This window comes from Gossypium hirsutum, chromosome A08 (genome assembly GCF_007990345.1).
Source record: "Gossypium hirsutum isolate 1008001.06 chromosome A08, Gossypium_hirsutum_v2.1, whole genome shotgun sequence".
Taxonomy (NCBI): Eukaryota; Viridiplantae; Streptophyta; class Magnoliopsida; order Malvales; family Malvaceae; genus Gossypium; species Gossypium hirsutum.
This window is the reverse complement of record NC_053431.1, coordinates 6,263,085-6,288,133: the sequence shown is the minus strand read 5'-3', so window position 1 is coordinate 6,288,133 and position 25,049 is coordinate 6,263,085. Positions and strand designations below refer to the sequence as shown.

At 34.1% G+C, this 25,049-nt stretch overlaps 1 protein-coding gene across 1 annotated transcript; it reads left to right on the top strand.

Moving 5' to 3' along the window:
* The first annotated feature begins 120 nt into the window (after nt 1–120).
* Nucleotides 121–21,693, top strand: LOC107960971 (uncharacterized). Its single transcript, XM_041075745.1, has 22 exons — nt 121–649; nt 1,225–1,483; nt 1,601–1,706; nt 1,792–1,933; nt 2,176–2,437; nt 3,980–4,379; nt 4,971–5,015; nt 5,783–5,927; nt 6,096–6,282; nt 6,983–7,214; nt 7,339–7,833; nt 8,505–8,562; nt 9,439–9,526; nt 10,228–10,302; nt 10,405–10,488; nt 10,640–10,783; nt 17,370–17,442; nt 19,140–19,222; nt 19,312–19,366; nt 20,325–20,397; nt 20,477–20,681; nt 21,108–21,693. Exons 1-20 carry the CDS (start codon nt 367–369, stop codon nt 20,385–20,387), a joined length of 3,279 nt encoding a protein of 1,092 aa, XP_040931679.1. The 5' UTR covers nt 121–366; the 3' UTR covers nt 20,388–20,397; nt 20,477–20,681; nt 21,108–21,693.
* Nucleotides 21,694–25,049: the final 3,356 nt, after the last annotated feature.

Below are 25,049 nucleotides of genomic sequence, written 5' to 3'. Positions count from 1 at the left end.
ATTCCATTCAACCAAACACAAGATTACTATTACGCATCTATTCCATTCCATTCAACCAAACAGTTGATTTGCTATTACAACTCTAATTTACAGCGAACCAGTGAACCAAACGTACTCTGATTGTGCAGTTAACAGCCGACTCAAAATCCAACTGAGCAACTACATTTCAAGTTCTATTTTCAATATTGTTGGTTTCTTCAGCAACACAGCCACCGGCAAAATAGTGCAGACGTATTTTGCCTCACGAAGTTTGCGCGCTAATTTCATTTCCTTTCTTTATTTCCTCGCCAATTTTTGTCAACTGTTCATCTTCGCGCAGCGCGGTTCCATTCCATGAAGGAAAATCAGAGATTCTGTTAATTCACCATGTCGTTGAAACTATTGCTTCTCGTTTTAGGGTTCCTGGTGTACTCTCCGAGAAGCAATCTTGGAGAATCTTCCACCTGTTTGACGGTTTACAAAGAAGGCGGTGCGCCTGCGGTGTTCCAATCCCCTAAATGCCCTCGCTGGAAAATTCCGAATCATGATTCCGGTGAACGCTCCCCCACTACCGCGACGGGGCGCTGTCAATCAGCTGTGCTTCAGGGTCGAAGGAAGCACATGGAAGATCGCACTGTCTGCATGCTCGATCTCCACATTCCCTTCCCGAGTATCTCTCTTTCTTCATATCTTTTTTTTTTATGCGGCTTCGTGGTTTTATTAGAATGCGTTCGAATTAGTCTTACTATTAATATTTTTTTTTTGTAGAAAGGATAAATTGATGTTGCAATTTAATGACAGTTTTTATGCTATGGTTTGAGAATGAGATTCTAGGGTTTTTCATTGAATGAATTTGCTTTTGGTTGTTTACTAACAAACTTTATCACTTTGTTTAAGAAAAAAAAATCCTTCTTTTAAGATTGAAGTTATGATGTTTTGTCGGTTAATTAAATGCTTAGCTCTTTTCTAATGACTGTAACCAATGTAGCAATGATATTAACGTAACCAAAGAAGGTTGAATTATAAAAGTGGACAGATAAACTTCAATAGTTTACTTCTGACTTAGTGGTCTTATAGAGGTAATTTTGTTTGAAAAGGATCTTTCAAAATAATGTAAGATTTGGTATTTTTGCTTATTTTGTGATGGTTGAAGAAGTTTGTACGTATCAATGATTTAATAACTTTGTCTTACGACTCATGCTATGTTTTATTTTTAATATATAAATTTTTGATACATTGGAGCAGGCAAAATAGGGGTTAAGGAAGTTTCAGTCGGAGTTGTTGCAGTTTTTGATGGTCATAATGGTGCTGAAGCTAGTGAGATGGCTTCAAAACTTTTACTGGAGTATTTTGCTTTACATACATATTTCCTTTTGGATGCAACTTTTTCCTTTGTATTGAAGAAGCAGTCAAGTAGGTTGCCAAATGTGGGAGAAGGGGATATTGTTTTCCAAGTGCTTAATTGGGACAAAGAGATTGGAAAGCATGGCTTGAACTTTGAAAGGTGATATCATTTGTAACTCACACCATATTTATGTTTGAGTTCCTTGTTTTAGAAAAATGGATATAGCTGTTGCTTGCTGTTGACGATTCTTAAACCAAAGTATTAATGCTTGCTCAGATTTAAGTTTTCAATCCCAGAAAATCTTGATGATTCTTTTCACTTGGGTATATTGAAGGAAGCTTTGTTAAGGGCAATCCATGACATAGATGCAACATTTTCTAAGGTATCGTCAATTAGTTTTATCTTTCCTTATTCAGAACTATGTGCATTAAACTTTCTTTGTATTGATGTGATTTTAATCTGTGAAGGAAGCATCTAGAAATAACCTTGCTTCGGGTTCAACAGCTACAATTATACTGATAGCAGATGGTCAAATTTTAGTTGCTAATATTGGAGATTCCAAAGCCATTTTGTGTTCCGAAAAATTCCATTCTCCTTCTGAGGCTAGAGGTCAGATGAATATTTGGTTGCCACTTGAATTGACCTAAAATTTTCCTGGACTCAAATATTTCCACAGCCAAATTAAAATATTTTTTCTCCACCTCCTTCCCGTAGAAAGTGTTTCTCATTGAGTTTTATCTGCCGAATTACATCATTGCATGTCAGAGTATGACAGTTAGATATATATATATTCACCATATCTACAAGAACATGGCAACGTACATTCATCTCTTGTAACTTGCATATTGCAGAAACTTTGTTACAATTGTACAGGGAGCGGAGGCGCAACGGTGCTGTTTCACCTTTTAGAAGTTCCAACTTTAAAGTGGCTGCATCCAGTGGATTGGTACGTTATATTGTCAAGGAACTAACTAGAGATCATCAACCTGATCGAGATGATGAAAGGTCTCGAGTAGAAGCAGCTGGTGGCTATGTTGTTGAATGGGGTGGTGTATCACGTGTGAATGGTCAGCTGGCGATCTCCCGTTCTATTGGTGATGTATCATACAAAAGGTGATGTTCTAAATTGGAAGAGTCAGTCTCTGCATCGTGTTCATCTAGCTTCCCTCCATTTATCTTTTTCTTTGGCTATAGCCTTCTGAAATTTTTGAGACTACAATTCTCATGGCTTGGTTCAATGTAAAATGTTCAAAGTAAAACTGAACTTGCTGGTCAAATCTACAGACATCGTAGTAACCTTTTTGAAAGGATGGAGTTATTTTATTCAGAGCATGGCTCTATGTTCATAAAAAGGTGTTCTATCATGCATATATTGGTTTCTTTGATGATTCTCATTTATATGTTAAAGCATGTGGATTGGGGTAGTCTAAAATTGGAAGTAGGTAGGTTCTTTAGGCTTTTCTTTTCTTTTTCCTACTAGAAATCTATAAATTCGATATGTCCTTCCTCAAGTATGTGACTGTGAATTCCTGATGGAGCGTGTCTAGCAGCAGGCTCTGCCTTAATGTCATCTTATAGTTGTGATTGGATTCTGCACTGCTTCATGTTGGAGCAGACAGATAAAGGAGCCCTACCTTCTACCCTGGCAGTTTGTTGTTTTTAGATCATATAGAATGGTTTGCTTTATTTACAAAATAATTATTAATATTCACATATTACAAGAAATGGGAAATATTCTGATTTGAGATATGCGAGGATTCATATTTTGCTATCGATTATTTAAAGATTGTACTAACATTTTATCAGTTATCCATGTCTGTGCTTTCTGCTTTAGTTTTACATTCTGTTTGTTTTTCCAATTAAAAAGTTCTCATCTTGCCTATTATAGTTGTGCTTGGGTCTTGCACTGCTCCATGTGAGGGCATGTAAAGAAAGGAGTCCTACCCAGTACCCACTTCCCTGGCAGCTTGTGTACTGTTTTTTTCTTTTTCTTTTTTTTTTTTTTGTGAAAGCAGTTCTGTTTTTAGATAAAATATAGAACAGTTTGTTTTTGTTTTTTCTTTTTTTTTTAAAGGAATCTAAAAAAATAATTTATTAATAAGAATGGAAAATATCTTTATTAGACAAACAAAGATTAATCTTTTGGAATCTATTGTTTGGTACTAACGTTATCTAATTTATCACTTTAAAAAAACATTTTCTATTTTTTCTCTGTCTGTGCTTTCTGTTTTACTTTTACATTCTATTTGTTTTCTCAATCATGAATCTCCAAATTTCTATCTTGCTTGTTATAGTTGTGATTGGACCTAGCACTGCTTCATTTGAGGGCAGACAAGGAAAGGAGCCCTACCCTCTTCCCTTGCAATGTGTTGTACCGTTGTTTGATAATATAGAATTTTTTTTCATAAAAAAAAACTATTAAAACTCACATTTTACTATGAAATCTTGAATACCCTGATTGAACTATGCAAAGATTACTTTTGATAACTATTATTTAGATGGTACTAACATTTTCTAAGATATGTCTGTGCTTTCTTCTCCACTTCTACATTTTGTTTGTTTTTCCAATCAACAATTTCCATCTTGCTTCTTATATTTTGAAAAGCATTTTTTTTTTTTAAGAATATTAAAGTTATTATGTGCATGTTTCTCCAGTTATGGTGTTATCGCTGCACCAGAGGTGACAGATTGGCAATCTCTGACTGCTAATGATAGCTATTTGGTGGTTGGCTCTGATGGCATTTTTGAAAAGCTGAGCTTGCAGGATGTTGGTGATTTACTTTGGGAAGTAAAGAATCATGATACTGTTGGATCAAGACTATCTTCTTCATGCTCACTCTCACTAGCTGATTGCTTAGTGAATACTGCTTTCGAGAGGGGCAGCATGGACAATATGGCAGCTATAGTGGTTCCACTGGGATCTGCTTTTCTACCTCAAAACTTGCTGACTGAAAGATGTGGAAGGAAAGGGGCCAAGGAATTCCCAGCTAATAGACTACAAAAATTCATTCATGGACGATCAAGTAAGAATCTCTTGGTAGACTTTCTTGTGAATGTTCTTTGAATGGAACATGCGCTGATTGAATTCACTTATAATTGGAAGAAATTGCAAATAAGGAAGTTTAATAAATTTGACCTTCACTGCTTCGTTCAAAATAGACCTAAGCTGTCTTAAATATGTGTTCTTCTTCTTAGCTTCATGAATGCACAAATCAATTAAAACTCAGAGCCATATGTTTGCTTGAAATAGCCATCTTCATTGGTGGAGAAAATTCCATTGTAGTGCTATAATCTTTCTTTGCATTTGTTGTTTCCTCCGCAAGGTGTAGGCTTATTGATGTTCTGGGCGTTGTTTAGGTAAGTTTTCATTCGCTGGCGTAACATGGGTATGCATGCCCCCATTTAAGTGCATTTGTCATGTATCTTTTCTGTTCTCTTGCAAACTGTTGTTTATGTGCTATATTTTTTGGCATTTTTAGCTCTAGGTTTTGACCTGTAGTTTGATGATGCATCTTAGTTATTTAAATTCATTTATTTATTTTAAATGTTTGCGACTTTGTTAAATAATTATTTTCAAATTTTTAATAGGCTTGATTCCTTTTTGCTATCATGATCTGGTGATGATATTAGTCCAGACCTACTGCAGTTGGAATCTACTCATCCAATCACGACTAAGTTTAACAGGCTATTGGTAAGGCTGAGAGGCTAATTTGTTATGGAGATGTATTTCCAATTTTTTCCCCAATCCAAGAGATATATCTAGGGAGTGTTGAATTTTTTAGAAAAGACTCAGTTCTACCCTGTCCAGCTGTATGGCTTTTCAATTCGGAAGATGTGAAGACCTTTTCTACTGTTAAACATGGATTTGGGGAACTGCAAGGCATTTCTTGTTTTTTTTTTTTTCTTTTTGTATCTATGAGCTCTGACATGGGCCTTAACTTTCCATTGTGGCAAGAACTAGGGCTGTTCGTTTTAAAGGAAAATATATAACCTGAGAGGAAAAGAAAACTAGATAGTGATTTGGGAAACTCTGCTTTGATCTAAGCATGCATTTTTTTTTTTTGTTGCTTCATTCCCTCTCTTCTGAGTGACTCCTGCTGTTTTTGTCAGGTTTGAATGAAAAAAGTTGATTTTATCAAAATCACAATATGCCAACTATATGTTAGGTTCTCCCTGTTTTCCCAGTTGAAGGCCAATTATTATGATGCTGACTGTAATGTTCCTTTGCTTTGTGCAACATTATTCTCTTACAACTTACAAGGTGTTTGGAACTAAAATCAAATTCCCGTTTAGTTGTCTTTACTGTCATGTTAGACTTTGAGTTGTACCATGCCTGTGGCATAAAGGTAATTTGGCATTATAGTCATTGGAGTTGATTGAGATGATAGAAACTCTTGTAGGTGTTGGCACCCTATTGTAGGAATTTTTTTGTGATTTTGTTTCTCTTTGGCCATATAGGTTCAAGGAAAACGTAGCAGTTATAGCTGTTTCTATTTATCTGAGAATCTCAATGATGATGTGGATGATACAATTCAGACTCAAAAGGAAGATTATGTGCATGACCTACCCCAGGTTTTACCTAATGCCTTTGAACGACCCTGTGGTATGTAAAGTTCTATCTATTCTTTTTATCTGGCCGGCTGGGTTTGTTAGTTCTTAGATTCACTATGGTTTTCCTGTTTGATTCATTGGTAGGAATTGAAGCACATTGACTTCCTTAATGTGTACAATGACTGGAGTATTGCGGTAATTTTTCTTTAAACCATGTCAGGTGGACCTTTAAATGTGTACAATGACCGGAGTTTATGCTTAAACTTTGGGATGACTGTTGATGGAGCTAATGATCAATGTGTAAATCCTGAGGGCTTCGCTAGTTTCCTTGGTTTGCTTGAATCCATACCCTTCCATGATACTAGTTCAAGTTATGGGACAGAAGAGTATCCAATGCCAGACTCTAGGTTTATTCTATTCTTTGCTTAATGCTTTACTCCCCCATTTGGCATTAACCTTGGTTATCTTCCATGGCATCGATCCTCCTCATCACTGAGTTTAAATGCATTGATCTCCTCCAAAAACTTCATTATCTTGGATCACCTCCTTAGTAGTGATCTTTGGAAAAATTGCCTTTGATTCATGTTAAAATATGTAAAGTAATATAAATAGATATTTATATGTTTATATTCATATATATCCACATATACATTGTTGCTTCTTTATTTTATGTTTTCTCAATATGAAATATAATTTGGTTTACATTAAACTAGAGACACTTCTGTCATTGAAAAAGATGTGGACTATTTCTTTTGTGGATGATATTCTAGTCCTACAATTTTGTTCCTAACAAGGTGATAGACAATCACCATTGACGGGCACTAGATGCCCCATCTGCAAGGAAAATGGATATCGATTGTTGCTAAATGTTTTAGGAGAACATAAGTGGTGGAAATTAGAATATATCTTTTTACCTTATTTCCCTAGAGATCAAAATTTTGTTATCTTTAATGCAAACAATAGATAAATTTTGAACTGAAGTGCAATTTTGTATGGTTAAGATGATTAGGTTTTCTCCAATTAGAAAACAAAGGTTAAAAATAGAAATTTGGTGGTTGTTTATCATCATTTCACCATTATGACTGTCTTGTACCTCTCTTTTATCAGGTATATTCTAAAGAAAAGATTTGGTCGTGGTTCTTACGGTGAGGTATGGTTGTCGTTTAGTTGGAATTGTCATCATGGCAGTGATGCTTCAAGATGGGGTGAAGAAAACAAGACTACCGATTTTGGTGATATTCATTTTGATACATATGGCAGTAGTTCACGTTGTAATACATCTAGGAATGATAGTCATGTTGGTTCTGATGGCAACCTGTTTATTCTGAAACGCATAATGGTAAATCTTTCTCAAGTTTTTTATGTTGACCTCATTTTTATCTTCCTTAAATGAGTGTTTAGTTCTATCTTGTTTGTTACTGTTTTGTCTGGATCATCTTATGCCGTTATCTTCCCTATCACAGGTGGAGAGAGGGGCTTCTGTTTACTTAAGTGGTCTAAGAGAGAAGTACTTTGGTGAAGTCTTCTTAAATGCTTCTAGAAACCTTGGAAGTTTTCCATCGGGTGAAGTATCGGAACCTTCCTTAGAGGAATCACAATCTAGTTATGGTGACACATTAGATGCAAATTTAGAATTAGGAATCACTGTGAGTCCTGAAAATATATATCTGAACAAATCTGGATTTCACGGGGCTGCTTCTGAAGAAGGTTTGAACCATATTGCAAGATATGTTGAGTCATTTGAATCACGGTCTAATGAAATATGGCTTGTATTTCATTACGAGGGCATGTCACTATCGAAGCTTATGTATACCATGGAAGAAGCCGTACATAATGCAGCTGAAGAAAGGGTTGAAGAAGTAAAACAAGTTCGCGTATTGCGTCCATCAAAATGGTGGCATTGGTTGAGGACAACAGAAGAAGGACAAGAAGAAATGCGCGATCTTATTTGGCAATTGGTACATCATCTTCCAATTAAAGATTTCAGATTTAAGTTTTTTTTTTCTTTTTTTATATATTCTTTTTCAGCTCTCATATTTCTTATTCTCTTCTTTCAACTAAACAAACGAGTTAAGTTTTTTTCTCTCTTTCTTATACTAGAATCCTTCAACTCATTTCAAACGCTATTGGCTATATCCCGAAATCCTAGCTAGGATAATATACTATTTGGTTCATGAGTTTGGCTTCAATGTTCAATTTGGTACCTAAGTTTTGTCAATTTGATACTTGAGTTGTTTTTTGTCCCAATTAAGTACCTGAATTTGGCTTTAATGTTCAATTTGGTACCTGAGTTATTTATCCCAATTAAGTACCTATGTTTTTTTACCAAAGCACACATGTCGAATATTCATTAGGCCACATGATACTTTCTGGTCTGTGTACCAAATTGAACATTGAAGCTAAACTCAAGTACCAAATGGTATGTTAACCCATCCTAGCTTGACTTTAGTGAACAGTTCTGTAATTCAAGTTTTAGCAAAACTTGTTTCAAATCTCATCTTAGTAACATATTTTGGCTTATATTTGTTTCATTCTAGGAGTTTCTCATGTTCTAATAATATTGTATCTGCTATTGTTATCTAAATTTAACTGCTGATTTCTTGTATGCTTTCGCTTTTCATTTGCTCAGTTGGTTGCACTGAAGTCCTGTCACGATCGCAATATTACCCACAGGGATATCAAACCTGGTGAGGATGGCAATGCCTTCTATAGAAGTGTTGTTAACTGTGTGTTAAATTTAAAAAAAGAAAAAGAAAAAGAAAAATAAGAACCTTGGCATATTTCTGAAAATGCCTTTGCTAGGTCCAAGCTTTACTATTTGTTTCCATTAGCTTGAATGATTATATTTGGGTTATCCCTGTTATACACTCACCTCTTGGATTTTCTGTTGAGATATGCTACATGAGTACAATTCTACCTAATTGTGATGCTTTGCTTTTAATAGTCTATCATGTTGGGGTACCTGAGTATGTTTCTATGGTATGTGCTGGTTAAGGAGTTGGGGTCTAGATGAGAGCTATGCATGTGAATAGCATTGATCTTGATAACTAGACTGCCAGCCTGGTGGGTTGGGGATGGAAGGGATTTGATGACATATGAGAGTACTATAATGTTTTACTTTTTCTTTTCTGCTATTATTTTGTATCTATACAACTATGATTTTGGATTCATCAACTTGATAAGTCGCATATTGGGAGCACGAGAATTCTATCCTTCTTGGAAAGTTAGACTAACAGTAGGTGAAAGAAATTTGCTTAATTAACCTAAAGATCTTGTCAACTTCTGTGAATGATATGATTTTGTTAATGAGATAGCAAATGGTATTATATTCATTCCACTTTTTGTTTATCTTTGTAAGCCTATAAATGCTGGCTTCATTGTTAGATACTGTTTGAAAACATTTAGAAGTTCGCTTGTGAAACATTCTATAACCATATCTGCAGTTCTTAGGGATAAGTTGATACATAATGATTCCTTTGTTTCTTTAGTTTTCCTATCTAGTTTTTAGAATATTATTCTGACTTCCTGCTAATTGGTATGCTTTTCATTTTTCCTATTGGAAGAGAACATGGTTATATGCTTTGAGGACCAAAAAACTGGAAGATGCTTGAGAGAAATTCCAAATGAAGATAAGAATTTTACCACTAGAATGTAATTTTCTTCTTATCTTATTAAAACTGTTGTAAATGTTAAATTTGCTTCTCTTTGCCGTTAGTATGCATGTTTTACGCTTTTACTCATTCATTTGAAACTCCAAGGTCCTGAAGGTGTGATGCATATAGTAAGTGGTTCATCCATATTAGAAGTGCTCTTCTCTTTTCTTTTATTTCATGAAGACTTCTTACCTTCTTGAGTCTTTCTGCCAGACTGTGCAAGCTCAAAATGGATTCAGCAATAACTTATTGCTTTCATATTCTTGTTAAGGTTTTATTGCTGCAATTTTCAGTTGCACTGTGCATGCTTCAAAATTTCTCTGTTACTATACTTCTGTCCCAACTTCTCTCTTCTTTGAGACTTCTCGACTACTAAGTTCTAGTGCTTTACATGTCAATCAATGAGACTTGTATGTTTGATCTCTTTGTTTGTACGTGTCTGTCTATTGGCTAACATGCACCTAGTTTTGAATACTTCAAGTGAACTTTTTACAACAAAAAATAGCACAAATTTGTTACTCTGTCATGTAATTTCAGATTTAGTAATTTTGTATTTTAGAATGAGTTAACTAACAGGAAAGAATTTTTTATAAAATGATTTACATTTGCAATCGTGGAAAAGCTTAGGTCTTGTAAGAAACAAGTGCATTAAAAGCCATCTGAGTTAATGTTATTAATGTCCTTTCTGCAAATTGTTAGGCGCATCATTGACTTTGGAAGTTCAATAGATGGGTTTGCAATGAAGCATTTATATGGATCAGCTGGACCTTCTAGGTGGGGTTTCTATTTAAGATATTTCTGTGTTTTTCCTTATCCATGAGTTTGGCTTCCAAGAGAAAAAGAACTTATGACAGATAACTACTCTTATCTTTCCAGATCTGAGCAAACTCATGATTATAGTCCACCTGAAGCTTTTCTTAATGCTAGTTGGTATCAAGGGCCCACAAGCACTTCTTTGAAGTATGTCAAGATCCTTTTCATCATTTTTCTATATCAATTGTTCTTCTCCTAGACTTTGATTTTATTTTACCTTTTTTTTTTTTCAAATTCTTGATCAAATTTTATTACATTTTTTTATTAAACCTAGAGTGCTTTTCAAATATGTTGACAGATATGATATGTGGAGCGTAGGTGTTGTGATCTTAGAGATGATCTTGGGGACACCAAATGTATTTCAGATAAGTGCTCTGACACGCACTCTTCTAGATCATCATATCGAGGGTTGGAACGAAGACTTGAAGGAGCTTGCTTATAAGTACGTTTCAGTGACATTTTTTATCTTAGAAAATTATAAGAAATGACCTTCCTTTAATTTTTTGCTTCTCTTTACATGGATAAGCCAATTAATATACTGCCCTCCTCTTTAATGCATCCTTCATGAATGTCATGTAGCTTACTTGCATCTCTTTTTGTAGGATGAATTTGAAAGGATATTAACTATTTTCTAATTTCTAATTTCTTTATCACCCTTTTTCTTTGTTAAATGAGGTCGGGAAGAATCATTTCTCAGTTTTTGGTCCTTAAGGAAAAAGAAATACACTGACCAGGTTGTTTTGGACACAGGCTTGTTAGATGGGACCAATGTTGTGTTAGCAGAACAAGTGTATTTAGCGAAGTTTATGAAATTACGCTGTGATTTGAGCTTCTCTCCTGTCGAAACTTTAATCGGACAGTTAAAATCTTAGTTGTAGCCGTGTGTGTGAAATAGTGAGGGCTTTTATTGGGAACCTATTTGTGAAAAAAAACAGGATATTTTCTATTTATTTTCCACAAGAGATTACATACATATTTATACACATAGTTAGCCTAACTAAGGTAACTTTATGTTAGGAAAACAGAATAATTGCAGGGATACTGTACAGCCTTAAAGTTAGGGATTGAAAATTTTTAGAATCATATTTGATATACTCAAATATTCTGAAATCTGACACTCCCCCTCAAGCTGGGAAGTGGATATCATCCATTCTCAGCTTGCTTACTAATTTTTGAAACAACTTCCCAGACAATCCTTTGGTAAGTATATCTGCTAGTTGTTCATCGGTGAACACAAATGGAGTGCAAATTAAGCCACTGTCCAGTTTTTCCTTTATGAAATGTCTGTCCACCTCAACGTGCTTCGTTCGATCATGTTGAACTGGATTATGTGCGATATTGATAGCAGACTTATTATCGCAATACAACTTCATTGGACCTTCCCACTTGATCTTCAAGTCTTCCAATATAATCTTTAGCCATAACAACTCACAAACTCCAAGAGCCATTGCCCTAAATTCAGCTTCTGCACTAGATCTAGCCACAACGTTTTGTTTTTCACTCCTCCAAGTCACAAGGTTGCCTCCTAGGAAAGTGCAGTAACCAGAGGTTGATCTTCTATCAACCATAGATCCTGCATAATCTGCATCGGTATAGGTTTCAAGGGTTAAATTTTCTCCTTTTTTAAATAAGATTCCTTTGCCTGGCATACCTTTTAAGTACTGTAGAATCTGATATACAGCACTAAGATGTGATTCCTTAGGATTGTGCATAAACTGACTTACAACACCTACTGCATAGGCAATATCTGGTTTGGTATGGGACAAATAAATAAGCTTCCCCACAAGTTTTTGATATGACCTTCTATCAACTGCTGTATCTTCTAATACATCTCCAAGTCTGTGGTTCACCTCTATGGGTGTCTCTGCTGGTTTACAGCCCAACTTGCTTGTTTCTGTCAACAAATAAACTATGTATTTTTGCTGAGATATGAATATTCCTTCCCGAGAGTGTGCCACTTCAATACCAAGGAAATACTTTAACTTACCTAGCTCTTTTGACTTCGAATTCTTTTACTAGGCATCTTTTTAACTTCTCCATTCCTTCTAGATCCTCACCAGTCGCAATAATATCATCAACATAGACTATTAAAGCAGTCACTCCCCCTGAAGATGAATGTTTTACGAACAAAGTATGATCTCCTTGACTCTGTTTATACCCCAACTTGAGCATCACTTTGGTAAATCTTCCAAACCAAGCCCTCGGGGACTGTTTTAGTCCATATAAAGCCTTTTTTAGTCTGCAAACTGCCTGTCCTGTATTTGGACCGAATCCTGGAGGAACATCCCTATAGACTTCCTCCTCAAGGTCACCGTGTAAAAAAAGCATTTTTGATGTCAAATTGTTGTAATTTCCAGCCTCGGTTAGCAGCTAGTGACAGCAACACTCTTACAGTGTTTATCTTTGCAACAGGGGCAAATGTCTCAAGATAGTCTATCCCATACATTTGAGTGTACCCTTTAGCAACCAACCTTGCTTTGTACCTCTCCAAAGAACCATCTGACTTATATTTCACTGTGTACACCCAGCGACATCTCACCGGTTTCTTTCCTTTCGGTAATTTCACTAAGTCCCATGTCTTATTTTTTTCAAGAGCTTCCATTTCAACCTTCATGGCATTTCTCCAATTCTCATCTTCTAATGCCTCAAATACAGTTTTAGGAATGGAAATAGAATTTAGGCTAGTAAGAAAGGCTTTGTGGTTATGGGACAAGTTTTTGTAAGACATGAATAGGTGCAAGGGATGTTTTGTACAAGCTCTAGTCCCCTTTCTAATAGCAATGGGAAAATCATCTAAATTTGTAGTATTAGAATTCAAAGTAGGTTCAACAGTTACCTCAAGTCGTATAGGAGAAGATGATGATTGAACTTGCACTGGTGGCTTCTTCCTTGAGTAAACCAGTAACGGACGAGTAGTGTCCTGAATTCCTCTTGGTGATTTGGGTGTACTAGGCTCAGTTTTAGGTTGTATAGGGGTCATTGTTTCAAGTTGGGCAGGTTGGGTAGCAGGCAAGGTCTGAGTGAGAGTGTTTGATTTCTGGACAGGCGCTGGAATGGGAGTATTTGGTTGCTGGACAGGAGCTGGAATTGAAGTGTTTGGTTGCTGGACAGGAGCTGGAATGTCAAGAAGAAAGAATTCTTTGTCCTTATCTTCTGTGAATAAGATCTCCCCCTGAAGATAAGGACGAGTGAAGAAATTTTCTTGTTCAGCAAAAGTAGCATCAGCTGTTACAAAAAAATTTTTTGAGGTTGGATGATAGCACTTGTACCCCTTTTGTGTGGAAGAATATCCAAGAAAGACACACTTGACAGCCCGTGGATCAAATTTCCCTCTATTTTGAGAATGAACATGGACAAAGGCGACACAGCCAAATACTTCGGGAGTAAGATTACTGGAGATATTGAAATCAGGAAAAAATTTGGCTAGAACTTGCATAGGACTTTGAGATTCAAGGACCTTTGTAGGCAATCTATTTAACAAATGAGTAGCAGTTAGAACAGCCTCCCCTCAGTATTGTTTAGGGACGTTTTTTGGAACAATAGGGCTCTTGTAATGGCTAAAATGTGACCATTCTTTCTTTCGGCTACACCATTTTGTTGGGGTGTACTAACACAAGATGACTCATGTATAATGCCTCTTTCTTGAAAATATGTTGAGAGGAATTGATTGAAATAATCCTTGGCATTGTCTGACCTAAACCTTTTTATTTCGACCCCAAATTGTGTTTTGATCATGTTGTAAAAAATTGGAAAGACAGACCTAACATCAGATTTTTGTTTTAAAAGAAAAATCCAAGACACACGAGTACAATCATCAATAAAGGATACAAACCACCGAGCTCCAGAAATATTTGAAATATTGGATGGCCCCCAAACGTCACTATGAACAAGAGTAAAAGGAGTAGATGTTCTTTTATTGCTTACTGGAAAATAGGTACGTTTATGTTTTACAAGTTCACAGATATCACAATGAAATTTTTCAACAGTTAATCTTTTGAATAGTGAAGGAAACATAATTTTAAGGACTCTAAGTGATGGGTGACCAAGGCGAAGGTGATAGAGCGAAATTTGGTCTTTATTGGTTTTAATAGACTCGGATATGGGAGATAAAGGTGAGGAATTCAGAACACTAACTTCTTCACTGGATTCTTCAAGATAGTATAGGCCATTTATTTCCTTAGCATGTCCAATCATCCTCCTCGTATTCTGTTCCTGAAAAAGACACCGATTGTGATAGAAAACCACTTTACAGTTAGAGTCTTTGGTAATTTTTTTAATGGATAAAAGATTGGTAAATAATTTTGGAACATGAAGGACATTTAAGTGTAAGGTATTTGTTTATAACAATATCACCTTGACCAGCAACTGTGATCACAGAACCATCAGCTACTGTTATTTTTCTACTACTAGAACAAGGTGTATATGAAACAAATTTTTGTGAGGAGTGGATCATGTGGTCTGTAGCTCCTGAGTCAATGACCCAAGAACTTTTGGTATCTGCATTTGAGACTTTAGAACTTTGGGGAGAGGATATACCTGAAAAGGCCAAACTACAAGTACCTGTTGAAGAAGTTTTTTCCAATGAACCCAGCAAATTTTTTAACTTCTCAATTTCTTCTTTATTGAATTCAATAGGTAAGTCCTGAGAATTGTTTTTTTCATCTAGCTGTCTAACTGTATTTGCTCATCCTTGTCCCTTTGACTGTTCACCTTTTTCTGAAAAATTTTTGTTTGTTGTATGTGGCTTCCCAAGAAGTTTCCAGCATCTGTCTTTAGTGTGACGAGCCTTTTTGCAGTAGGTGCACCATACGGAATCCTTGTTAAAAGACTTTGTACGTTCTATCTGTCTATTATCTTCACTAGTTGGCTGCTCCAGGCCAAATCTCCTCTCATTTACTGCATTAGTAACCAAGGCTGAACTATCCACTTGATTGTTCTCCACCATAACTCCTCTTCTTCCTTCCCCAGCAAGAACAATTGCAATTGTTTCATTTAGTGATGGTAGTTCCTCTTTTCCAAGTATTTGAACTCTTACTGCATCAAACTCAACATTCAGTCCAGCAAGAAAATCATAAATTCGATCCTTTTCAACAAACCTTTTCAGAAGTGTTGCATCTTCACTGCATTTCATCTGAATGCACTGGTAATGATCCATCTCTTGCCACAAACTTTGCAACAGATTGGAATACTTCGTGATTGATCGACTTCCTTGCTTGGTGGATGAAATCTTATTGATTTCATAGATTTGAGCAGCATCTCGAACTTTAGAATAAGTCTGCTTCACAGCTTCCCATATTTCTTTGGATGTGCTAAGAAACATGCATGTATCACTGATTTCTGGCATCATAGAGTTCCATAACCAAGACATTACCATAGTCTTGTTCATCCCAAGCATCAAACTTAGGGTCCCCTTCTTTAGGTACAGTTCCGAGTAAGTGACTCAGCTTTTCTCTTCCTTTCAAGAAGGTGCAAACCAGTTGGGACCATTTCAGATAATTTTTTCCATTTAGCCTATAGGCTACTTGGATATTCTGAAACTCACTCATTGGGTTTGAGTTGTTTACAGAAATTTCTGAGCCCTCCCCAGTGTTATTGGTCTTGACAGTTTCAGTCATGTGTCTGAACAAGTTCTATAGACTTGAGGCCTGGGAGTCAGAAAAAAAACAGGCTAAAGAAACCGGCTAAAAAAAACCCAGAAATCGGGCTAAATAACAAGCTCTGATACCATGTGAAAAAAAAAAGGATATTTTCTATTTATTTTCCACAAGAGATTACATACATATTTATACACATAGTTAGCCTAACGTAACTTTATGTTAGGAAAACAGAATAATTGCAGGGATACTGTACAGCCTTAAAGTTAGGGATAGAATATTTTTAGAATCATATTTGATATACTCAAATATTCTGAAATCTGACACTATTAGATGCAAATTCTTTGGATTTGGGAGGTTAGTGCTGGCTGTGTTAGTACCTTAGATGAATTCTAATGTGGGGTTTCATTTGATATGTATATATACAAGGTTAGAACTTTTGGAAAGAAAAGAACAAAAGTTTGAAGATATTTCAGGCTTCTGTGGCATGCATGGAGCATACACTGTACTGTCTAGAAACATTCTGCTTATTGTTGTTGCGTTCTTGTCCTTTACTTTTTATGCCACTTCAATGGTTTTTTGTTGACCAGCAGTGAGTTCTGTCGATTCACTTTATTTGGTTTACAAGTATTGAAAACAAATAAAATCAACTTGACCTTTCAAAGTAAACTGACCGACTTAAGGCCTTTAAGGTGATGGACTGCATTGCAGAGGCTGGAGGTGAAGGGTGATTGGTGTAGCTTGTTTGTGTTGGCCGTACAACATTGAGAGCTGTGAGGGTTGTGGCCTGGACCTGACTGGTCAGCTGCTGAATGGTGTGGGTGAGGGAGTGGGCACAGAGGAACTTGAGGAAGAAAAGAGAAGAATAGAATGAACCTGATTTGAAGACTGAAGTTGGGGATTTTTCATTTATTTTATGAAATAGTGTTGACATGGTTATCATAGGATAACTGCGTATGGGTATGGGTATTTGGTCTTATAAATAAGACAAGTTAACCAATTGTCAGTTTACTTAATCAGTTTGGTTTGAAAATATAAAATGGCAAACCGATTTAATAAACATATTCAAACCAATCACTCCCACTGACTTAAACCCGAACCAAACTTAATGGAGCTGTTATAGTCTATTTCAGTTGGTTTAGTTGGTTAATCTGACTACTGCTCACCCCTAGGAGAGAAGTAGATGAGCTATTATGTTTAAAGAACCTATGGATCTCTAATATTTATTCTTCAGTGTTTCAGCCAACTGATATAGCAAATAGGCTCTTATTTATATAACTCAATGGTTTATTTGAAACAGCCAACAAATTTTATGCTCAAACATATCATCTAGGCTTTTAACGTTTGTGAGAGGATTTGTCAAATAATAGACTATGTTCTACTTGGAAGAAATGGTGTCTAGTATCCTTATAATTCCTTAAGTCTTGGTTTCAGGCTTAGATCCTTCATGGAATTGTGCATTCTAATCACTGGGAGTTCCTCCAAACATCATCATGCGATGAACCAAGTAAGTTCCAATCCTCATTGCTAAAAGAATCCATATGTATGTTATTGCAAGAACATGTTAGAATATTGCACACTAATATATTTGGTTGATGTTTCACCTTCAGTTACCGTTCCCCATGGTTTGAATTTTTCTTGTTGTACAGGCTGTGAATCGAGTAGAAGCCAATTTCTGTGATTGACAATTTCCTTGCTCAATTTCTCAACCATTCTGAGCATTATATTTCCTTTTTGTCATCTCATCGGTGATTAAACCATTTCTTGGTAGAATCCTCTTAATCTGGTTTGAGGTTTTCACTGTAGATTATGAATTAAATTGCAATACCACAATTAGATATTGTCGATATGTCTAAGCTAGTAAGTATGAAGGTGTGATTCATGCATTTAGGGTGTAATATATTTTCATGTGACGGAATAATAAAAATAAAAATAAAGCAATGGTTAACTGGATTAGTAGGTAAATTAGTAGTTCATTATAAGTTAGTCTGTCACTTGTTATTTGAGAAAAAGTAGTCTCACAATGTGGTAGTCTCCTATGAATTTATACTGGAACATTAAATAGTGCAAATCCCGAATATGCCCTTAATCCCAAATACAGAATACTTAACACTCTTCCCTAAGCTGGAGCACCTCTATGTGTACCCAGCTGTTACAAATTTATCGTATTTTGGAACCAGATAAGGATTTTGTAAACAAGTTCTGCTTGTTGGTTGGTAGAATTCATTAACTGTGCATGAAACACATCTGCATAAGTTTGCCTTTAGATGACAATCCACCTCAGTCTGTTTGATTCTTTCATGCACACTGGATTTGAGGCTATAAGAGAAGCTTCATATTATCACGAATAAGAGTCACAGTCTCTTATTGCTTAAATACAACATCTGATGTTTCAACCAAACCAATTCACAAGTAGTATTGCCAGGGCACTGTACCGATTCAGCCCTTTATCTTGCAACCACTGTCTTATCTTTTACTCTTTAAAGACGGTGTGAGAGAGCTTGCCTGTAGCAAACTACACAACTTTAAATTGAGTTTTCTTTATTGGAAATCAGATCTGTTCAAGTCTGACACGAAGAATAGAATTTTTGAATTTTAACATATTAAAACTATCTCATCACTGAATAACAAAAACTGGACATGGGTTTTGGATCAATAGGTAAAGACACTGTTTGATGGTTTTATGTTCTTTTGTATTTGTTTGGGAAAGGGAAAAAAGGTTAGGGTTTAATAATCATAAATTTGCCTCCAAGAATGTATGACCATGTTATTTGGGAAAAGTAGTCTCCGAACGTTGCAGTTTCTTATGTATCTATATTAGAACATTAAATAGTTCAAATGACTGATATATCCTCCAACCTAAATACTTGATATCACTTTGCAGAAAATTAATCCAAATATTGAAAATATTTTACACCATCTAATTTGAGGCTTATCTTGCATACTAGATAGTAAGAAAATGTTCAAATGAATAAAAATTGTATTGAACTCATTTAGATGCTCAGTGCTACTTCCTATGGTATGCCATTCTTATTTCTTCAGAAGACAGTTAAAAAGGCCTAGAGATGAAATTTTAAGTCATAGTTAAGACAAACGATGCATCCTAAAATGGATGGTGCTCCATGGATGCCTTTATTAATGTTCGTATCCCTGTCCTGAAATTGATTTCCTATGTTTTGTAGTTTACCTTCTCATTTGATATAGGCTGGCATGTCACCTGCTTCTTGGAAATGCTCTGAAGAATTTTTCTCCCGTCAAATAAGGAGTAGAGACCCTCTGAAGCTTGGGTAGGTTCTTTCTGTAATATATGATTATCTGATTTCACTACGTCTTAATATTTCTGCCTGTTATATTTTTGTTTCAAAATTTTGTGCAGATTTCCAAATGTTTGGGCTTTGCGGTTAGTGCGTGACTTGTTACGCTGGGACCCTGTAAGTTTTCATATTTACAACTTCAGGGGAAAATTATTAATGCATTTGCTTTTTAAAATCTAATGATAGATAATAAATGAAACTTTAATATGTTACTTGTGCAGTTATGCTTCTATTCAAAAATGCTTTTGGTGGGGAACTGTACAAAATGTTTTTTTTTCTTTCAGTTTAGTAGAAACTTCATGCTCAACTACAAATCATTAACTTTTTCTTTGTAATATTCATAGGCTCAAGTGACTTTTTAAGGGGAAAATGCCTCCATAAAACTTTCATTGTTCTTTGAAGTAGTCAAGAGCATGAGAATTGTTTTTTTGTCAGCTATTTTTGTTTGTTCGCTTGAGAATAGCATCAAGTTTCAATTCATTTGTTACAAGAAAAAAACATGATAAAAGTAGTTTTTGAGAATTTTGAAGATAATAAAAAAAACTATAATTTCTCTGTAAATGCGGGTAATTTCTTTTTAACAGTCTTATGTAATCATTTCAAATTATATAAGAGCATTATTTAGATATGTCAAATATAGTTTGATTTGATTTTAAAAACTTGAACCCATCTGACCTTAATAATTGCAGTGTCAAACTGGACCTGAATCTTGAAACCAAAGTAATCCAAACTCAAAATGGTCCAAATCCAAACTGACCTCGAATTACTGTTTAAAACACTTGACTCGACCGATTGAGAGGTTTGGTTATTTTAGCCATAAAAGGCAGTAGTTGAGTGGTTCTTTCAACCTTATTTAGATAAATAAGCTTTTTCCATCACATCGTTTGCTTTTGTATCTCCTTCACAAATTGGTAAGGTGTTGAATGTTGTATAGCTATTAGATTGACAAATGATGTGTCTATGCAATTTGTCCTTTTCCTTGATTTTACTATCCGCTTATGTACAAAAGAGAGTTATATATAATTGATCATAAATATGACGTGTTGGGGCTTGAAATGCATTTTTTATTTTGTAGGACGATCGATTAAGTGTTGGCGATGCTTTGAGGCATCCGTATTTCCAACCTCACAAAAGTTGAAGAACGCAAGGTCAACCATTTTTCTCAAAGTTAAAGATTGTTCATAGAAAAGTCTCGGTAGTTAGTTATGTTCATTTCTGATTTTCCAGGTTATTACCTAATACATGAAGGCTGAGGAAGTTGGAAGTTTGATTTTCGAAAGTCACTGCAAAGAATACATTTAAAATGGATGGAAGGTGGATTCATTTTGAAATATCCATTGCCAGGCTCTTTGCAACACAGAATGCTATGTACGGGTGCCATTTAGATGAAGGCTGAAACTATCATGGCATCTGCTAAAGTGATGACTGCAAGGTATGCTTATTATCTCGTGAAAGAAAATGGGCAAAATAGTCAAAAACCGGCAGTGGTCTCTCAGATATAGCCTAGTGTTAGAGGGGATTAACTTAGTATGAAGTGTAGACTTGCATCTTAAGGGTACGATCTTCTATAACAGCACATGCATTTTGAACTCTAGCTCTAATGGTGGTTGTCTCTAACGTCATTTGCAATATATATACACGCACGTACGTACATTTATATAGAGAGAGAGAGATAAATTTGCATTAGTATAAAATTTTTGTACTTGCATAACCTTTTATATGGTTTATATTTTAACTATTGAACCTTAATATTTCATGGTCTTTTCATATATATATTCAATTCAAATGATATAATTATTAATTCGGAAATTCGGCTTTCTTGAGTATAACAGGGTTTTAATCTTTTATTTGTGTTTAGTGCTCAAGGTGGGGCTCTCTCTATTAGACTGGATCCACTGCCCACAAAATCAGACGGCCGCGGAACATTCAGGTCATTGTTATGAAAGTAAACACTCTTTTTTCGTTTTTGAAAAAAATATATTTGTTCATATTATATCCAAAAGTATCTTCTTTTAGATCTAAATAGAAAATAATACAAGTATTCTCCATACTTTTAGAACACATGATCTTCGACTTTACTGTTGTTTATTTTTCAAATGGACGGATTCTTGTTTTGCAGCAATAGCATGAGTGAAGATGAAAGAGGGGTCAAAAACTGTTTAGCGTTGATATTAGGTTTTTGGGAATCACTTTCTATTTTGTAAAAGATTCGATATTAGCTCTGATGGAGTACATTTTCAGTCAAAGATTACACCGAACATATAAAAACAGGAGTCCACGCGCCACCCTATTTCTCATTTAGAGTAAAAGCTGGTTCCCAAATAACGAAAGAAAGCACAAGAAACAGGCAACTCTTCGGTTCAATGTGCTGAACATTTTTTTTTCTTAGAGAAGAGTAAGACTCGATTTGATTAGAGAAAATAAAAAATCTTTTTGAGTTTCAAGTTAATCCAATTAAGTTATCTGGTTTTTAAGTCAACCCGAATAAGCAATGTGAGTTTCAAGTCGAGTTGAATTTTACAGCTTAAATAATAAGTTGGTGTAATTATTTATTTGGTCCTTGTCAATTTTAAAAACGAGCAAATTAGTTTATTTCTCAACAAAAATTATAAAAAAAAATTCAAAATATTTGAGAAAAATTATATTCTAACATATGTAAACTAAAAAATTTTAAAAAATTCTAAACGACATATAAAAAGAGTTAAGATTTTTAAAACAATAATTTTAGACCTAAATAAATAAACCAACAATCTAAGTTCATCATATTAAAATATTATGTATTTTTTTTATCTTGAAAGAGTTTTCAAATATATATGGTTTCAAGTTTATATGTTCTAACATAAAATTGATTATATTATAATAAAATTTTAATTTGATATGTTTTATTTTTTAATTTAACTTAAAAAATTTCACTCGATTCAATTTGAATTCTTTTTACTCGATTTGATTAAAAAAATTCAAATCAAATTAAGTTGATAAAACGAGATTTGTCAATTCGATTAACTCGAAAAATTTCACTTTATTTAATTTGATTCTATCGAACACTTACCTCAACAAAAAATTCAGACGAAAGAAGCTTTATCAAGTTAAAAATGGCACCTCACCGGTTACTGTAATGGAGGAGAAAAGTAGTCAAAGCACGGTAGATTTAAATTTTCGATATAAAAGGAAATAACAATTACCATGCTTTCCATTGCAAGAGGTGACAAAAAATCTCGAACTTCGATTCTTTCAATTTTTAATAATGTGTTTATTTTTTTATTATTAGAATAAGGCTGATTGAATAGTCTTTTCATCAAATTTTTAGAAGTTGAATTGAGTCAAATATAAGTTAAATTCACTCAAGCTTTATGATACAGGGTCGATGGTATCACTAAGTAGTCAGCGATCAAATTTCATTGCATTAACAAACTATGGTCTACCTGGCTACGATGCTTGGTTGCAGCTTTCATATTCATAGTTGATAACCAATGCAATGAGATTTTTTATGCAGAAAATCCACCTACGTAGCAGCTGCAGAGTATATGTCTCATGTCATTATTAATTTGAGTGAAAATTAGATAAGATCATAACTAAAAATTAGAAGAGCAAGAGAAAGAAATTAGAAACTTATATTTTTCTCTTACAAGATTCCTTTTTTTATAATCAGTCAAAAGAAAAAAGAAATTACATAGCTTGAGAGTGTTTTTTTCTACAAAAGAAAACTTGTGTCTCTAAAAGATGTCAAAGACTGTTGCCTATTTATACACAAATTCCTAAGCTAAAGATGAAACTATACACTATTCACGTGAACAATGAATCTGCATAAGGACAAAACACTAAATATTATAACATACGAGGAGATTCAAAAAGATTTTTAAGAAGATTTTCAAGATTGGCAATAAATTGAAAATCAAGGCATTCATGTACGGACAAAGATATGATGAGACAACTGACAATATATGTGGAAGCAACAATAAATTCATCCTTATCAGAATCACTGTTTGGGATTGAAGAAAAAATTAAATAGAGCTTAGAAATTCTACTATGAAGAGCAATGTAAAGAGCCTAAATAAGGCATCGAAAAATAGCTTAGAAATCTTTTCTTTTACTTTCAGTATTCTCTCTTTGTAAACACTCTCTTTGTAAAAACCTTCCTTTTACTTTTAATAAAATAACGATCTTCCGCACTTGTATTGACAATTAGTATCAGAGGCTCCCAAAGTAACGATTCTAGGAAGAATTGATATCATAATATCCATTGTAAGTTCTTATCTTTAATTTACAATTCAGTTAATTCTATGGTTATTTATCTTAAAACCCATATATCTGTTATTTTGTCTTACTTTTGCCTTTTTAAGTCTAAGTGAGAGATGTTAGGCCCTTGTGTGATAAGACAAAATAATACAACAAACAGTTTTAGGTACCAAAGATAAATAACATGGAAGAAACAGATTGTTTATATAAAGATAAAATCTGCAATCATATTATGCATATAGATTCTAAGTAAGAAAATAATCTTTCGGCCCTCAGTAAAGGATTTAATAGTTTAATGGATATAACCTCTATATATTATAATAAATTATATAATAAAGTTAGTAATATAGAAGAAAAGGTAAATTATATGGGAGATATCAAAGAATTAGATTTGAACAACAAATCTAAAGAAATTTTATCAGAAGTTAATAACAAATTAAAACAGGTTATTAATAATAATAATATAGAATCAGATATAGATTTAGGACTTTTGTATTATGGTAATAGCAATATAATTTTAACTTTATCTGATGAAGAAGAAACTTCTTCAGAAGAGTCATCTTCTACTGTTAATAGAAATAAAAAATCTGAAAAACAGAAAAGAAAAAATATTACTCAACAAAAATATGATTTTCAATCTTATAAAGAATTAATAGAACATTGGAAAATCAGATTTACTAAAAGTACTGATAAAAATGAAAGAATAAAATACTTAAAATTAATAAAAGAACTTTATGAAAAACATAAAGATCTATTTACTCAGTTTAATTATCATTATATGTTAAATTATGATACTACAGAAAATAGTAGTTCTAGTAATTCTGATAATCAAGAAGATTTAAAAGTAACTAGTTATAAATCTGATGAAGAAAATACTTCAACAGATGAAGATGAAAATATAGAAGTTCCAGAACCAATGGATACTGATCAAACAGATCCTTATGGTAAAAGAAAACTAGAATCAGATATTCAAACAGATGATTATCTGAGAGCTTTAAATAAAGACTTTGAGACAGTTGAAAATACAACTAGAATTTTTGGTAATCAAACCGAAAATATAGCTACTAATGAAATTAAAACCGAATATACGGGAGAATCTTCTAATCAATAATCAAGTCAAACTATAACTATACCACATAAGATAGATGATTTAAATAAAAGAAATGTGACTCAAGGTGGAATATATTTAGACTTAACTAATATTTCAATATCAGACTATGAAAAAATTATAGACAATTGGGCACAGTCAATGACAATCGTTATAAACAACAACGGTACTTGGTCAAAAGAAAAATTCTTAAATTATTTTGTAGGAACTTTTCAATGAGATATTTTACAATTTTTAAGACGTTAGGAAGAATCAGAAGTAGGAAAAGCCCAAAAAGGACAACTAATTAATCAAATAGGTACTCATAAAGATCTTTTAAAGGGATTAACAAATATTCTAAAAATAGAATTTTGTGGTTATTTTGATAAAAAAGATCAAGATAGTATAACCAGTTATACTTTGTCAAAATTAAACTATGTGATATTAGATATCTAGAAGAATTTTCTAAAAAATTTC

Excerpts from the sequence above, each read along its gene's own strand:
- LOC107960971 (XM_041075745.1), top strand. The coding sequence starts at position 367 with ATGTCGTTGAAACTATTGCTTCTCGTTTTAGGGTTCCTGGTGTACTCT. Across the intron at positions 6,283-6,982 it reads TATCCAATGCCAGACTCTAG|GTATATTCTAAAGAAAAGAT; the intron begins GTTTATTCTATT and ends CTCTTTTATCAG. Across the intron at positions 10,303-10,404 it reads GGATCAGCTGGACCTTCTAG|ATCTGAGCAAACTCATGATT; the intron begins GTGGGGTTTCTA and ends TTATCTTTCCAG.